At 39.2% G+C, this 16,968-nt stretch overlaps 1 protein-coding gene across 2 annotated transcripts in view; it reads left to right on the top strand.

Annotated features, from left to right (window-relative positions):
* NTMC2T5.2 (Calcium-dependent lipid-binding (CaLB domain) family protein) overlaps positions 1-13,159 on the top strand; it is a 53,047-nt gene extending 39,888 nt beyond the window's left edge. Inside the window, exons 7-9 of one of the 2 annotated variants that reach the window (XM_010278997.3) lie at positions 10,406-10,856; positions 10,963-11,107; positions 12,787-13,159. In XM_010278997.3, the coding sequence (XP_010277299.1) occupies positions 10,406-10,856; positions 10,963-11,051 (540 nt within the window). In that variant the 3' untranslated portion in view covers positions 11,052-11,107; positions 12,787-13,159. The remainder of the gene's footprint in view (positions 1-10,405; positions 10,857-10,962; positions 11,108-12,786) is intronic. The other variant, XM_010278996.3, reaches the window with a different exon arrangement.
* The last annotated feature ends 3,809 nt before the right edge of the window (positions 13,160-16,968 follow it).

The following is a 16,968-nucleotide window of genomic DNA, read 5'->3' on the forward strand; positions in this document are numbered from 1 at the left end:
AACCTCTTTCCTTTTCTTTCCTACTTAAGAAGACCTAAAACTTCTTCCTATCTAATTGATCTAAGTAGAACTGCTGTTGATCTCTTTTACCTTGGTTGCAAGACCAAGTCTGATTTGTTTTTTGCATTGTTGGACACTCGGCTGCATGGTTCATGGGGTTGCTATCAAACCTACTATACATATTTGTGTAGAATTGTTTTATTTGTTGAAGAGAACTTTTGGTGATCATCATCATCATCATCCTCATCATCTAAGCCTTGTCCCATCTATATGGTGATGGTTGCATGATTCCTGTTTCACCATTCAGTTTTGTTCAGTGCCATATCCATAGTTAAATTATGAACAGTCAAATCATTTCTTACTACTTCAATTTATGTCCTTTCCATGCCCCTAGCTCTTCTAGCCTCTTCAACTTGTAACAAGTCACTTATGGGTGCTGTAGTTGGTCTTCTTTGCATGTGATGAAACCTTCTTAGTCTACTTTTTCTCATTTTATCACCTATTTGAGCTACTCTTAGGTTCCTACAAATGACTTCATTTCTGACCCTGTCCTTGCTAGGTCTTTCACTCATCCATCTCAACATTTGCATTTCTGCTACATTTTTTTTGGGCATGTTTTACGACTGCCCAACACTTCCCCATACAGTATTGATGGACTTAAAATTTTTTAATAGAAGTGATATTTGCCTATCTGTAATGATTCCATATATAGCCTTCCATTTTGTCCTTGCTATAATTTTATGGGCAACATTGTCAACCTCTCTTAGTCTCTTGTTATGAATTATTGGACCATGTTAGTGGAAGAGGTTTCATTGAGTTATCTCTTATTCTCCAATCCTCAATTTACTCAGTTTTGCACTTCTATATTATTACATTGATATTTTATATATTCTGTTGTAGTACTACTTAATCTTTTGTTTCGTCAATTAATACTATGTGATCAGCAAACAACAAGAATCTTGGGACCTCCTCCTAACTCCTAAATATGTTTAGTCAATTTATCCATGAATGGCGCAAATAAATAAGGACGGAGTGATAAAGACCCGCCATAACTATAAAATCTGTCTTTCCCTTGGGTGTTCTAATATTGGTTGTCATACGCTAATACACATCCTTAATTAGGGTTACATACCTATTTGATGTTTTTTCCCCCAAAACTCGCCATATCATCATCTCTCTAGGGACTATCATATGTTTTTCTAAATCGATGAATACCATATGAAGACTTCTCTTTGTTTCTTAAACTCTTCTACCCTTTGTTTCAATAGAAAGGTGGCTTCCATGGTTTCTCCCTAGCACAAATCCAAATTGGTTTTCTGATATACTTCTTTCATTTTGTAACTTTTGCTCAATTGTTTTCTACTGAAGTTTCATAGTCTGGCTCAAGTTTAATCCTACAATAATTATTACCAATGCTAAGAAAACAAGATTGGAGGTAGAACAGTTTTCCCTCCAGGTCACGATTCATTGGTTCAATAGGCAAGGTCAAACCAGTCAACCCGGATGCCATCATATGATGTCATATATTATATAATAATTATATATGTTATATATATAATATGTATATGTAATATGCGCAATTATTATTATTTTATAATTATAAAAAAGGCACAATTATATAATACATACATAATAATATTAATTATGTACATATATTCAAAATATAATCATATTTTGTATACAACATATTTATTATTTGTTTTAGTGTTTTATGCTAAAATTATAATTTGAGGCCAAAATAGGCATTTTTTTTTCGGAAAAAATAGCAGGGAAAAATGCCTTTGGCCCCTTGGAGCGTAGATGTCGGAAAAGTTACACAAAATAAAAGAACATCCCAATTGGACAATTGAGTGCAAAGTTATGGCCTAAATACAAGTTAAAAATTTGAAAGAAAACCAACTAATTTTATGAAATTGGGACTGGTCCATCAGTTGGATGAGCTACTTGACCTGTTTTGACTGGTTTTTTTAACACCCCCAGTTTTTGGGGTATGACTAAACCAAACAATAGATTAGTTCATGATTTTTCCAATCCAACCGGTTGGTCTAGTTCCCTGAACAATGATAATTACAACTTTGTACGTGACCTCTGTTTTTAAATATAGGCAATAGAGTGCTCTTACTTCATTCTTTGGCACCTCTTTTTTTTTCAATCTTGTTAAAATAACTTAGTTAACCATATCAAGTCTCTCTGTCCTATACCTTCTCACACTTCTATTGGGATTGATCCTTATGTCTTTATCTTCTGTTAGACAGTGTATGCCTTTAGCTCCAATCAGAATGATGTACATTATGACATTTAATTTAAATGAATAAAGTACATATTTGATTCATGTTATTATGGTGTGTTTCTGTGTAATACCCTTAAACTAGACACATATGAGACTCGTGTTAGTTTAGAATCTTCACAGCCATTGGATAGATCTGGGGAGATTTATCCTGCCAAGGCTGACATTGATGTGCCGCCAAGTTGGTTGGGGTGGCTTGTCTCAGCTGCCAGGGTGAGATCTGAGGTACATGCAGTGTGGGTTTTCTTGAAACCCTGAATCGGAACAGAATTCTAGTATTGCCCTAGACCTTGGAGATGGATGGGCAAAACTGGAATGTTACACCTGACCCCTAGACTTGATTATGATACTACACTAGGTGTCGGATTGGGTTGTTTTTCATATGCCAATCAGTGAGATCCTTAAAGGGGATCAAAACCTGGGTATGTTGGGATAGTCCAAGAATTCATCTGAGTGGGTGATCATAGTGACAAGATCAGCCCCTTTGTTGGACAAAGTGAATGATTGGGGATGCACTCTCTCTGATGGAAACCAAAACTGCCGGCAGTTGATTTCAACCATTTGTTTTGCAAAAATATATTTATATAGTATATATATATATATATGTATATATATATTATGGTTTCAAAATGTTTGCAAAAGGTTTTATATCCCGGGATCCATGTGAGTAGAGAGTGTAGCACTGTACCTTGTAGCCGAGGGAGATGTCCTCTCTTGTCAAGTAGTGTTTGATCGTTATGGGCTGAGAGGTTAAGTATAAGACCATTGAAGGTAATACCTGATGGGCTAATTTTGCATCTTCCCCCAGTCCTTGGGTTTTTATAAGGTGGCTTGACCCAATGACCATTTAGTGTAAATGTTGGGCCCATTAAGAGCCCATGGTGATGGACTCAGGGGTTCACTGTCTCCTATAGTGAATTTGGCCAGGCCTTGTAACAGAGGCTGGGCTGAACCCATGTGGCTGATGTGTAGATCAATGTTTGGGTCCCACGCCATACAAGGATATCCAAGTAGGCAGCAGTTTGGAGGGTAAGTGAGCAGATGGACTTAATGGACCTAAAGCCCAATTCGAATTGGCTTAATGAGATTAATTAAAAGAGGGCGGTCTTGGGATTTAGATCAACAGATAGGATAAGGGATTGTCCCTATCCACTCAGAGAGTCCAGATCCAAATAAAGATTTGGATCAGGAAAACTCCTAATTAGATTAGGAGGGCTGATCTTTATCTACAGATAAGATAAGGGATTATCCTTATCTCTTAAAGAGAGTCCAGATCCAAATACAAGATTTGGATTAGGAAACTCCTAATGGGATTAGGAGAACCTCTCTTTAAGGCTATAAATAGGAGAGCAGGGCAAACCCTCAACACACATCAGAAATCATCTGACTAACTGCTGAATTCCAGAGAGAGACAACACAGTTTGACTGCAGTGTTTCCTTCTCTCCTACTTTTGCTGCCATACCAGTTCGATCTCCACCTGTGGGAGTGATCAAGAAGAGTTCTTGATAATACCTTTTGGCAGAAAAGGTAATCTGAAGTCGTGCTCACTAGCCCTCCATTAGATTCTTGCTGAAGAACCATCTTGCTGATTCTGCTTCATCCTATACCGTGTCATCTTCGGTGGAAGCAGTCTTTGGATCTTTCCTTGGGCGTGAACACCTTCATTGGAGGTTATTACTACTTCGTATCAGGTATATCCCTCCACTCCCTTTTGGTTTTAGATCTGGTTTGGTTTAGGTTCAAGATTGATCATTGAAAATGCAGTTTTCTAAAATAGGGAAGTTGATTCCCACATGGGAGAGGGAAATTTTTGAAATTTCGCCCACCTACTTGCAGGGTTCGGCCATCCATATGGATCTCTCATCCCTTCATCTTCTTCATCTTATTCAATGCCCTCCTTAGGTAATTCTAATTGTAAAGAGGTTGATATAATTCAGGTCTGCCTTAGAGTTCGGCCTGACTGAGTTCAGTTATGTAGAAGAAGAAAGAGTGATAAAGAAAGAGAGAAAGAGAGAGAGAGAAGAGAGAATTCTGGTTCGAACTGAAAGAGTCAACTTGACTTCTCCCAGTCGGCCAGTAAGTATTTATACTATTATTAAAACATAACTGAAAAGACCTATGTGCCCTTACTTAAGTTAAGAGCACATGTTTCAACACAACATTACAGATCAGCAACATCAATCAAGGTATAAAGACAGAAATACCCCTACGCTAACACTCCCCCTCAAGCTGGTGAGTATATATCATATACTCCCAGCTTGTTACATATGTAGTCCACTCTTCCCTGACTCGAGCCTTTTGTAAATAAGTCAGCCCACTGATTTCCTGTATTAACATGTGTAGTGTCTAGCTCTCCATTCAGCACCTTCTCCCTCACAAAGTGACAGTCAACCTCAATGTGCTTGGTTCTTTCATGAAACACTAGATTAGAGGAGATATGAACTGCAGCCTGATTATCACAATAGAGCTTCATTGGAGTGTTAATGTTGTACCCTACTTCCTGTAGAAGGTTCCTTAGCCACACTAATTCACAAGTGGTATGCGCCATAGCCCTATATTCTGCTTTTGCACTGCTTCTTGCCACAACCGTCTGCTTCTTACTTTTCCATGTCACCAGGTTACCTCCCAGAAACGTGAAATAGCTTGTAGTAGACCGCCTATCAGACATAGAACCGGCCCAATCAGCATCAGAATACCCTTCTATTTCAAGTTTTCCCCCACTCTTGTATATCAGACCGCGACCCGGGGCCCCTTTTAGATACTTCATAGTTCTCAGAACCGCATTCCAATGAGGAATCAGAGGTTTTTGCATGAACTGGCTTACCACACTAACTGCAAATGAAATGTCTGGTCTGGTAATGGTTAGGTAGTTCAGTTTGCCCACAAGTCGTCGGTATCTGCCAGGGTCTTCAAACACTTCACCCATATCACTGCTTAGCTTGGTATTTGTGTCCATGGGTGTTTCAGCTGGTTTGGCACTCAACAAGCCTGTTTCTTCCAGCAAATCAAGCACATACTTCCTCTGGCACAGGTTAATCCCATACTTGGATCTCGCTACCTCTATCCTCAAGAAGTATTTCAGTTTACCCAGATTCTTTGTCTAAAAGTGATCCTGCAGATAAGTCTTCAGCTTGTCAATACCAATGCTATCATTCCCAGTAATAACAATATCATCTACATACACCACCAACAGTATTTTTCCTCTCGGAAAGTCATGACTAAATACAGAATGGTCAACTTTGCACTGTTTCATGCCAAACTTCTTTACCACCTCACTGAACCTACCAAACCATGCTCGAGGAGACTGTTTAAGCCCATATATAGCCTTCCTTAGTCTGCACACCTTACCATCCTCCCCCTGAGCAACAAACCCTGGAGGTTGCTCCATGTAGACCTCCTCGAGTAAGTCACCATGCAAAAAGGCATTCTTGATATCAAGCTGATATAGTGGCCACTCATACATGGCTGCAAGAGAGATCACAACACGAACGGACCCTATCTTAGCAACCGGTGAGAAGGTTTCTGTGTAGTCAATGCCATATGTTTGGGAGTACCCTTTTGCAACTAATCGCGCTTTCAGGCGTTCAACACTACCATCAGGCAGATACTTAACCGTATAAACCCACTTACAACCAACAACTTGCTTCCTAGGAGGAAGAGCAGTGAGGTCCCAAGTATGATTATGATGAAGGGCTGAGAGTTCTTCTTCCATGGCACGGCACCACCCTGGAGAGGCAAGGGCTTCCTGGACATCTTTAGGAACAATAACTGATGATAACAAGGTAACAAACTGGCGATGGGAAGCGGAAAGGTGAGTAAGAGAAACATAATTAGAAATGGGATGAAGGGTGCAAGTACGTTTACCTTTCCGCAAAGCAATGGGTAGATCAATCTTAGATGCTAAGTGGGGGTCTGGTGCCGGATCCGTCGACGGAGATGTAGCCGGAGGAGTAGTAGCTGGTGCACGTGGGCGATGTGTATACACATGACGGATAGGTGGGCGTTCAACAGGTGGTGGCACCGGAGGCAAGGATTTGGTCACGACTGGAACAAAGGGAGGAGGTTCGACAACGGGAAGTGGATGAGGAGGAGGTGATGAGGAGGATGAAGCATCACCAGACCCCAAAAATAACGGAGTAGACTCAAAGAAACTGACATCAGCACACAAAGGACCGTCGAGAACCAGGATGGTAACACCTATACCCTTTCTGGGTCCGAGAATAGCCAAGGAATATGCACTTGAGAGAACGGGCATCAAACTTGTCGTTCCCGGGACCCAGATTATGGACAAAACAAACACACCCAAAAACTCTCGGCGTAAGAGGAAACAGATACAAAGTGGGAAACAAGACCTGAAACGGAGACTGACCATCAAGGATGAACGTGGGCATCCGATTAATCAGAAAACAAGAGGTAAGCACTGCATCACTCCAAAAAGATTTGGGAACATGCATGTGATGCATTAGGGATCTTGCTGTTTCAAGGAGATGGCGATTCTTTCTCTCAGCCACCCCGTTTTGTTGTGGGGTGTAGGTACACGAGGTCTGATGTATAATGCCGTGTTGGTCTAGGTATTCCTGAAATGATGAGGATAAATATTCGCGGCCATTATCAGAACGAAAAACTTTGATGTGGGTACCAAATTGGTTACGAATTTCAGCATAAAATTTTTGAAAAATGGTAAACAATTCACTTCTTTCTTTCATTAAATAGAGCCACATCATCCTTGAAAAATCATCCACAAAAATGACAAAATATCTGCATCCATTATATGACATTACTTCATAAGCACCCCAAACATCTAAATGAACTAAAGAAAAAGGACTCGACACACGGTTATCAACCCTAGAACTAAAGGGAACACGATGGTGTTTCTCAAACTGACACGACTCACAATCCAAAACAGAAAGCTGACTCAAGGACGGAACTAAGTACTTCATGACTTTGAGTGACGGATGACCAAATCGGCAGTGCCACTGGAGAGGAGAAAGAGATGACTGGAGAGCTGTTGAAGTTCTACCACCACCACCGTCAAGATAATACAATCCACCTGCTTCATGCCCTCCACCAATCTTCATCCCCGTCTTGAGATCCTGAAAAACACACATAGAAGGATAAAAGGTAATGGAGCAGTTAAGTGATTTGGTCAGCTTACTAACAGACATAAGGTTAAAAGGCAATTTATGAACATACAGAACTGATGAGAGGGATACAGGATCTAGGTCAACATTACCAACACCACAAATTGAGGATGTGGAACCATTAGCAAGAGTAACAGATTGTGATGTTGAGCAATGAGATAAGGAGGAAAACACACCTGGAGTTCCAGTCATGTGATCGGAGTCTCAGAGTCAATGATCCAGGGATTGGGTGTAGATGCCAGACAAGCCATACCTGAGTGAGCAAAAGTCGTTGTGTTCTGATGTGATTGGATAAATCTCTCATATTCATCATGGGGAACACTCACCATCTCCTTCATGGGACCATCTGTGGATGTAGGAGGCAACTGGTCAGATGAATGATTCTCCTGTCTAAAGCTGGAACTTGACTCACCGGTCGCGGCATGATTGGCCCAGGTTGAGGGAGGACCATGCAAATCATAACAATAGTTGATGGTATGTCCATCCATACCACAATGAGTGCACTTCCTCGGGACTGAGCTACGTCCTCTACCACGGGCTCCCCCTGAATCTCTGCTCCCAGTACGACCACCACCACGATTATAAGTAGACCCACCATTGCCACTTCGGCCATATGCAAAACCACTACCAACACCACGGCTAGACTGAGCTCCCCGAGCTCCACCTCTACCACCACGGCCTCTCGATGCAGCAAAGGCAGATCTATCTGAGATATTAGAGTTCTCAGTAGATCCGATAGAAATCCTCCGAAGTCGAGCAAATACCTCTTCTAGGGACGGAAGAGCTGATCCCCCTAATATCTGAGCCCGTACTGGTTCATATTCAGATTTTAGTCCCACCAAAAATCTAGTCACATCAAGCTGCTCTCTCTGTTGTTGCTGAATCTTGACATCAGAAGCGAGAGGATGATAGACATTCAACTCATTACGTATGTTCCTCATGTTGGCATAGTACTCCTCAAGACTCTGATTGCCCTGTTGCAGATTAAAGTACTCTTGATAAAGCTGATAAACTCTGGTTGTATTGTCCTGCCCCGAATACAATTTCTTCGCATGGTCCCACACATCTTTGGCAGTATCAAGGAACATGAAGTTCACACTAATCCTGGGTTCCATACTGTTCCACAACCATGTGATGATCTGAGCATCATCCTCTTGCTCCCAGTCTTCATACTCGTGAGAGTCAGAGGAGGGTTTCTCCTCTCTGATGTGTTTTACCTTCTTCTTTGCTTTCAGAAAGACTTCAACGGATTTAGCCCAAGGCACATAATTCTCTCCATTTAACTTAATGGAGGTCATCTGAACATTCAGGTAGTCTGTAGGCACCATCACACTAGGTTTATAATCATTATTGTCTCCCATTATGTTATCACCAATTCTGCACACTTGCTGACTTCTATTATCACTGAGATCTGCACACTCCACACCACTAGGTCACACCTGTCACACTGATTGCAGCACTAATTGTTGCTGGAATGTGTGCTCTTTACACCACAAACCCTAAATCACACCTGTCACACTGATTTCAGCACTTGTTGTTGCTGAAAAGTGTGCTCACACCACAAACCCTACTCCTACAACTACCTGAAATCTCACCACTATATGATCATATCTCTTCCTTCAATATGCACAAAGAAACCAGCATAAACCCTAATACTTACTGGCCGAAACCCTAGCAAATGGTCTGAAACACACCTTCTATTTAATCCATAACAGATATCATGCACTGAAGTCTCTTACCTTATCGCTGAAGTAACACCCATGCGAGCAGGAGAGCAGTCCACACACAACAGCCGCTTCACACACAACAGCCACACATAGTTCGGCCCTCTATTCTTCCTCTACTAGGAGAGGGCGATCTCAGAAATCACAGCAACCGACCACATACGACCTGACTGGAGGCATAGAGACCCCCAAGGGAAGAGGGCGATCACTCCTTTTCAGCCCTTTCCCTTATCTCCAATCGAACACAAAAAAAAAAAAAAAAACCCTAGATAGGGTGCAGAGAATGAACCCTAGGCAAGCAGAAATCTAGGCAGATTTAACCTAGCTCTGATACCATGATATAATTCAGGTCTGCCTTAGAGTTCGGCCTGACTGAGTTCAGTTATGTAGAAGAATAAAGAGTGATAAAGAAAGAGAGAAAGAGAGAAGAGAGAATTCTGGTTCGAACTGAAAGAGTCAACTTGACTTCTCCCAGTCGGCCAGTAAGTATTTATACTATTATTAAAACATAACTGAAAAGACCTATGTGCCCTTACTTAAGTTAAGAGCACATGTTTCAACACAACATTACAGATCAGCAACATCAATCAAGGTATAAAGACAGAAATACCCCTACGCTAACAGAGGTAAATGCTATTTTTAGTACTATTAGACATTAATAGCTCATCCATTAGCACCCTCTACATAGAGAGTAAGTAAAAGAGAAAAACAACAGGGGTGGAGCTGCTGCTTATTTAATATGAGACAATAGAAAAAAAATAAAAATGAAATAAACTTCTTTGAATGGCCAAGGAAAACCCACTTTTATAGGTAAGTCTTACATTAAAATAAACTAATACTTTGAATGGTTTATATTAATAAAAATATCACCAATAAAAGGTCGGACATATGGCTGATATGAACTTTGGGGTTGAACATGTGGGTAATCCAGTGGAGAGTCCAGATCTCCTGCCCACACAAATTCTGCCCACGGCTACCCACATAACATTGCAGCCACACATGGAGAACATCTCATCCTCCTCTATAAAATTATGCAGGGGGAGATGTTCCCAATTCACGGGGATAGTGTGTTGTGGGTAGACATGGGAGAGTTCTCGTGGGCAGGAGATCCGGAGTCACCAGTGGATCCCCTAAGTGATGAACAGTCTAGGATGACCTTATCATCTCTTCACGGTTTCATGTGTGTGTGTGTGTTTTGTGTTGTGTATATATGTTCTCACAGTAATGTATCCAATGTGGTTAATCTTTTCAGGTTGAGCTGGGATCTCTTCAAGATACTGTGCCAACGGATAGAATTGTGGTCTTGCAAGGTGGTTGGGGAATATTCAGAAAGAGATCTTCTGGAGAAATATTACTTCGGTTGACATATAAAGCATATGTTGAGGATGAAGAGGATGATGCAGTTGAGGCTGAATCTGTGGATACTGATGCCTCTGATGATGAGTTGTCAGAGATTGATGAAGTAGATTCCAAAGATGAAGAGCGTCTGAAAGACTCCCCTGATGGAACAGATAAAGAATCTTTTATGAATGTATTAGCAGCTTTGCTTGTAAGTGAAGAATTCCAAGGGATAGTATCCTCTGAAACAGGAAATACTAAACCCTCTGAAGATGCCAAAAATCTGGAATCAAATTTATCAAGACCCCGTACTGCTAATTTTCTAACTACTAATTCAGAAAATGGTTCTGAAGGTCCCAGTAGTGGTATGAATCACAACTTGTTTTGGTTTTAAGATTATTTTTCTGAAGCTTTCCATCTTTGCTGAGTTGATTAGTTCTTTTGCTCATGCTATTTAACTATCATCGGCAGGATCTGCATTATTTTGGTTTGCCGTGATTACAAGTATAGCAGTGCTGATTGCTCTCAATATTGGTGGTTCAAACATCTTCAATCCTTGATATGCCATGTCCCTTATGCAATTTTGATGAAGCAAGTGGATTTCTTATTGGATCAAGTATGCCTGCATAATCTCTTTCCACTACTCAACTTCTGCTGTCTTTGACCTTGTCCTTTTCTCTGGATTTCTGCGTCTGTCCTTGTTCAAGTTATAATCCTTCATAAAACTGTTCATACTTGAGTGCACTCATACTAGATCCTACTTTGATATGGTGGCCTACATTACCTGGATATGGCTGCATATCGTATCGGATACAGAATTATACTAAAGATTGAAGTATTTGACACTATATGGCACCCTTCTATGGGTATCCGAGTATCATAGATTGTGATTGATTATAGATGATTCATAATATTGTATATTCATTTATTTTAGTTAGATAAATTATAATTTTATCCCCATAACAAAAGCATAAAAAATCTATATAGAGTTTATAGATTGGGACTTAGGATTGAGAGTTGCGCCATATTCATAACCATGTTTTGAAGTCAATGAACTTTACTGTCAAAGCCTCAAATTATTTCAATCATAGTCCTTTTAAGTCTGATTATCTTGCTTATGATGAGTAATATATCCTAGTCTTTGAATTCATTCAATTCCTTATTATCTATCAAAATATCCCTCTTTTGTAAATTGAACTGGATCCTTATCTACCACCACCACTTCTAAAAGTACTTGATGTAGGATGACAGGAAGGAGAAAGTCCTACTGGGGTTAGTTTGATGGGAAGATGAGAGAAAATAAAGGATATGAATTATAAGAGGAAGAGATTCAGATTTGAATAGAGAAGAAAAAGAAGAAAGATTGCACCTTTAGAAGAAAGAGATGAGAATATAAAACACTATAAACCTCAAACAAACTTTTCATTTAATTAAATCCATGCTTGAAATTCAGTTACAAGATTCTTATTTATATAGACTCTTGGGTCTTTTCTTTATAGATTCCAACTTCAACCAAGAAATTAACCAAAAACAATTTCTAATCACTTTGAAAACCAGGGTGACGCAATTGTAACCTATAGGAACATTCAAATATACTTGTAAAACATTTCTAGTTACACTTTCTATCCAAGATACCAAAGATTACTGAAAATAGTACTGGCAATATGGGAATCACCATAAATAGTATGCCCAAAAACTACCATAAATAGTAATTTATTGTAGGACAGCCAGATGAAGCCCAAAAATTACCATAAAAATAGTACTTTTCTTTCTCTCTCTCTCTCTCTCTTTCTTTTTTTTTGGGGGTGGTGGGGGTGGAGGGAAGAGGTTGGGTTGTATTATATAAGAGAGACATTCTCCACTATCTATTAAGTACCAATGCATAATGGTTCATATCAATTGATACACATTGATACTGATATGGGTGAATACCACCAAAAATCAGCATTCCTCCAATATGTCATGTGGAAATTCTGGAAAACTGGCATGCCTGATACTTTTAGATGGTTTAAACCTTGGTCTTTTAAAAACTTTGCTCCAAAGGGGGCAGAATAGAGTTTGCACCAAAGTTCTAAGTTAATTCACCAAGCTTTTCGAAGGTTTGATGTATTCTTCCTTTGTTCATTTGTAGTGGTTATCCTGAAATATAAATACAAGGCCATTAATATATTTAAAACAATTGAGGAACAACACTACATTCATTTTTTTTTGTGTTGGATCTTGGATGTGCATGTGACATTGATTTCTATTCCTCTTTATAAGATGGCTCTCATTTGTTGTATTTCTTTACACTAGAGTTTGATGGAAACAAGGGCGGACATTCAAAGGATGAACTTTCTTCTTTTGTGCAGGTAGAGCCATGATCTTCCATTATGAGCCTAAAGAGTAAAGGGTCTCTCAAGTGAAAATTATTCCTGTTTGAATCTAAATATATTTTACTTCATGTAAATTTGTGGTTAGCTGAGAAATGTTCTATTGGCGGCAGGATTTTTTGTTTCTATACCTCCTGGGCCATAAACCCAGATGCCCTTGTAAGCTCATTCACTGTTCATATTACAAAAATTTCAAAAAGAAAAAAAAAATTCTTGGATAAGAATGGTACAAAGGACTATATCCAAGAGAGAGTTATAAAGCATGTTTAATGCAATTAACCTTTACTTTCTTTAAATAGTTTCTTTTAAATGTTTTCCACTTTTGCTTCTTCATTTTGTTTTGGTAGGGCTTTTGCCTTTTCTATTTGATCCTTAGAACTTCTGTTCTAGAGAAAATGAATAATCCGTATATTGTTCATCTCTATAATCTTAGGGATGATAAATCTCTTGCAAATAGAGGAAAATCTTAAACGAGGGATAATATAAATATCAAGAGGAGACAATAATAGATGATAGATGATGATACAGGAGATGCTTCTAAATCAAGTTGAGTGATAAATAAATAAATAAATAAAAGGTTGAAAATATCACAATTACACATCTTACGATATATGTAATATCGATTTTCAAGGCTACTGATTCGAAGCATTCAGGTAGACAATAAAAGAGGTCATGTGATATCCACTAACAAATTGTCGAATCAAAATGATAAACAAACAAAAAAAAAAGTTTACATTGATGAAACTGTGATACTTTGAACTTTGAAAAATATATACTCAAGTTTGACTGTTTGCATTCTTATATATTGAGCACATGATGTTATGTACACTTTAAAAGAAATTTAAAATCCCAAAAGCACCCTTTCTTGGTCAAGCTGCAATCTCTCGTCTCCTCCTGTCACTGACCAGAGCTCTGATGAGACGTCATTCTCTCTCATCCTCTTCACCACCGGACCAGAGCTGTGGCAAGATAAAGATGCCAGAGAATGTAAGACTGGATTAATAATCCAATTCAAGGTTCAAAGTGTCGGCCGGTACGTATCATATCGGAGCCTTCTTGATATGCCCTTACATAGAGTGTTTTGGGTCAGCAAGTGGTTCAGGGGTAGACCGGTCATTTGAACCAGATTAAAAAAAAAACAAAGAAAAAAGAGTATTGATACAGGTCAATACGCCGGCTAGTATCGATACGTTGAACCTTGATCCAATTAGTAATCCAACAATGAGTAAGGCACAAAATCCGGTTAGTCCTTCCCTCTCTACATGTTCATTAATCTGCAAAGGAGAAAACTATCAATTAATTGCATTATCACACAGAATTAGGGGTGAGCAAGAAAGCCTGAAAAACCGAACCAAACTGAAAATTTGATCGAAGCTAAATCAAAAATCCGATTAACTGAACTGATTGGTATATATATATTATGTATTATATATATTATATATTATGTATATATATATATTATATTATATTATATTATATTATATTTTTATTTTTATTTTTCTAAATCGAAATAAACCCATCACCATTTGACTTTTTGAGTTTTTTTCCTTTCCCCTTCGATACTTAAAGGCTAATACCAAAACTGAAAACCCTTGTTTTCCTCTTGTTCGTCTTCCTCCCCAGTTCTTGCTTTCCTCCAACGTCGGTCATCATCTTCTGTCATTCAATGTCGACGTCGGTCGTTCTTCAACGGCTTCTCCCCCTCCCCTCTCTACTACGGCCATGATAAAAGGCCTAAAACTAAAAACTCTCTCTCTCTCTCTCTCTTGTCATCTCCTCCGCCGCTTTGCGCCAACTGCCAAGCGGCAACGCTAGTTGCCGGCATGCAGCCACCAAAGCCAGGCACCAGCTACTCCCTCTCCGGCAACACCTATTTTCTCTATTACCTCTCACTTTAGGTTCAGGTGATAACAACCAGTCCGACACTGGCAAATCGGACACCACTTCAGTGTTCATTGTCCAAGTTCAACTTCAGGCCTACTGCTAGTTTAAGTTATTTATTTATTTATTTTTTTATAGTGTTTTTTGACAGACCTTTTATATTGATTAGTTCATCTAATATAGTTCAAATTCAATGCTGGAATTCATGTAGAAAAAGTGGTTGAGATGATTTGGATTACAAGTGAACCCTTGAATGATTTTTCAGAAATAAAACTTTAACATTTCAAAACTTAAGTATGCCCCAATGCCTATTTATTTATTCATGTTTTATGAGATGATTACAAAATGAGAACATTGATTTTTATGCCAAATCTAATGAGAGTTGTACAATAATCAGGGATGACTGTCCTTTGTCCTTTGTACATATAACTTATAATCTTCACTTTTTAGATTAGAAGAATTGACAAATTACATAAACTATAAGTCTATAACCTATTGGAACATTCAATAAAATAAAAGTGAAAAAAAGTGTATAAATTTAAATTAATGTATTTTAATATGTAAATTGATTCTGATGGAGGGAAGGTATTTTTTCCTTTTTTTTAAAAAAAAAATTGAGTGGAAGGTTACTGCACAAAAAAAAAAAAAAAAAACCAAAAACCCGAACTGTGGTCAACTGGTCCACCGGTTAACCGGTTGCTCGGTTTGGTTCAAAAAAACCTCGTGGTTCGGTTAATGAAATAAAATTAAAGTTAGAAACCCAGAAAACAAGCCTAGGGTGGGGTGGTGCGAGATACAATCCCGATCTCCTGCCCACAAGAATCTAAATTCACATGGACGCCCAACACATCCCAACCCCAACCGTTTATTGGGAACATCTCCCAATGACTAATATGAGTTTAAACCGCCGTTGACCCGGATGGCTGAACCGTTTGGCCCAGGAACTGTCAAGGCAACCAGTTTTGTTTTATCCCAAACTCGACCCCTAGGCAAAAATCGTTGAATCGGTCAACGATCCATTGACCCAGGCAATCAAACTGTTGATCTATTCAACAGTTTTTAGCCGTTTTTATTTTAATTTTTTTATCAGAATGAGCCATCCATTCAAACCGGATGGTTGAACCGTCCATCAAGAAACCAGAGGCTAGAAGGGTTCCGATTCCTGATCGTTTTTTAAAACATTGATTCTCAATGCACTGGATGTTGGACGTGCAACGTGGGGCGCCAAGGTGAACTCCAAGAATCCTACCCACAGGACATTACACACCTACCGAAATATTTTCAATGCACGGCTGTAATGTATTGTGGGTAAGAGATCCGGCAATAAGCTTAATGGAGTTTCGTCCTTAGCCATCTTATCTCAATCAAGTTTGGCAACCCAATATCCATCCTTTGGTATCTCGTAATGTAAACCCTGTGAATGTGATGAAACCCTGGTTTCTGGTCCAATATGACAGACATTGGGAACGATCCAACACCAGCAAATTCGGTCGAAAAATCACCATGTCCTTGCTCTTCAAACACACTCAAAAAATACTCAACCCCATTTAGGGGGAGGAAATTTCATAGATTGCCAAGTTTGTTCCTTTAAGAGGTCTTCGCACAGAAGCTCTCAGAGCAGAGCAGAGAGGACCTGCTGCAGTTGTTGGCAGAGATAACGGTGCTCTCCCACTGCCACCACCACCTCATCCTCCTTTCAAAGATTTTGAAAACCTCTCAAAAACAACCTTTGTCAATAAAAGAGGATTGTTTTTTCTTTTTTCATATTTGTAAATTGGTTTTTTATTTGGGGTTTTAAAAGATAACTGAAGGAATGCAAATAACATCATTGGTTCTGGTATTATCATTGAGAGATGTTCCCAATACACGATGGGGATGTGTTGTGGGGCGTTGTGGGGCAGAGATGTGAAATCAAGGAGATACGCCTTATTTGACAGTTTATGATCCAACTTCCAAGATGCTATTGATTTTGTTGGGAATCATCTTCATCTTCTCCATATTTCATGCTTAGCAAGTTAGTATAAGTGTTTTCAATTCATCATTGACTCGGTTGGTTGAACCGTTTTGAACCGTCACCTAACCAGGATTCTGGGTCCAGTTCTGTTAAAACCTAATATTCATTCAAAAACTGTTGACTTGGTAAAAAAACTGACCGACTTGGGCGGTTCAACCTATGGATCCGGTCACTAAGTCGCGGGTTGCACAATCAATGCATGCAAACTTT

Source organism: Nelumbo nucifera, chromosome 4, assembly GCF_055504915.1.
Source record: "Nelumbo nucifera cultivar China Antique chromosome 4, China Antique-T2T, whole genome shotgun sequence".
NCBI lineage: Eukaryota > Viridiplantae > Streptophyta > Magnoliopsida > Proteales > Nelumbonaceae > Nelumbo > Nelumbo nucifera.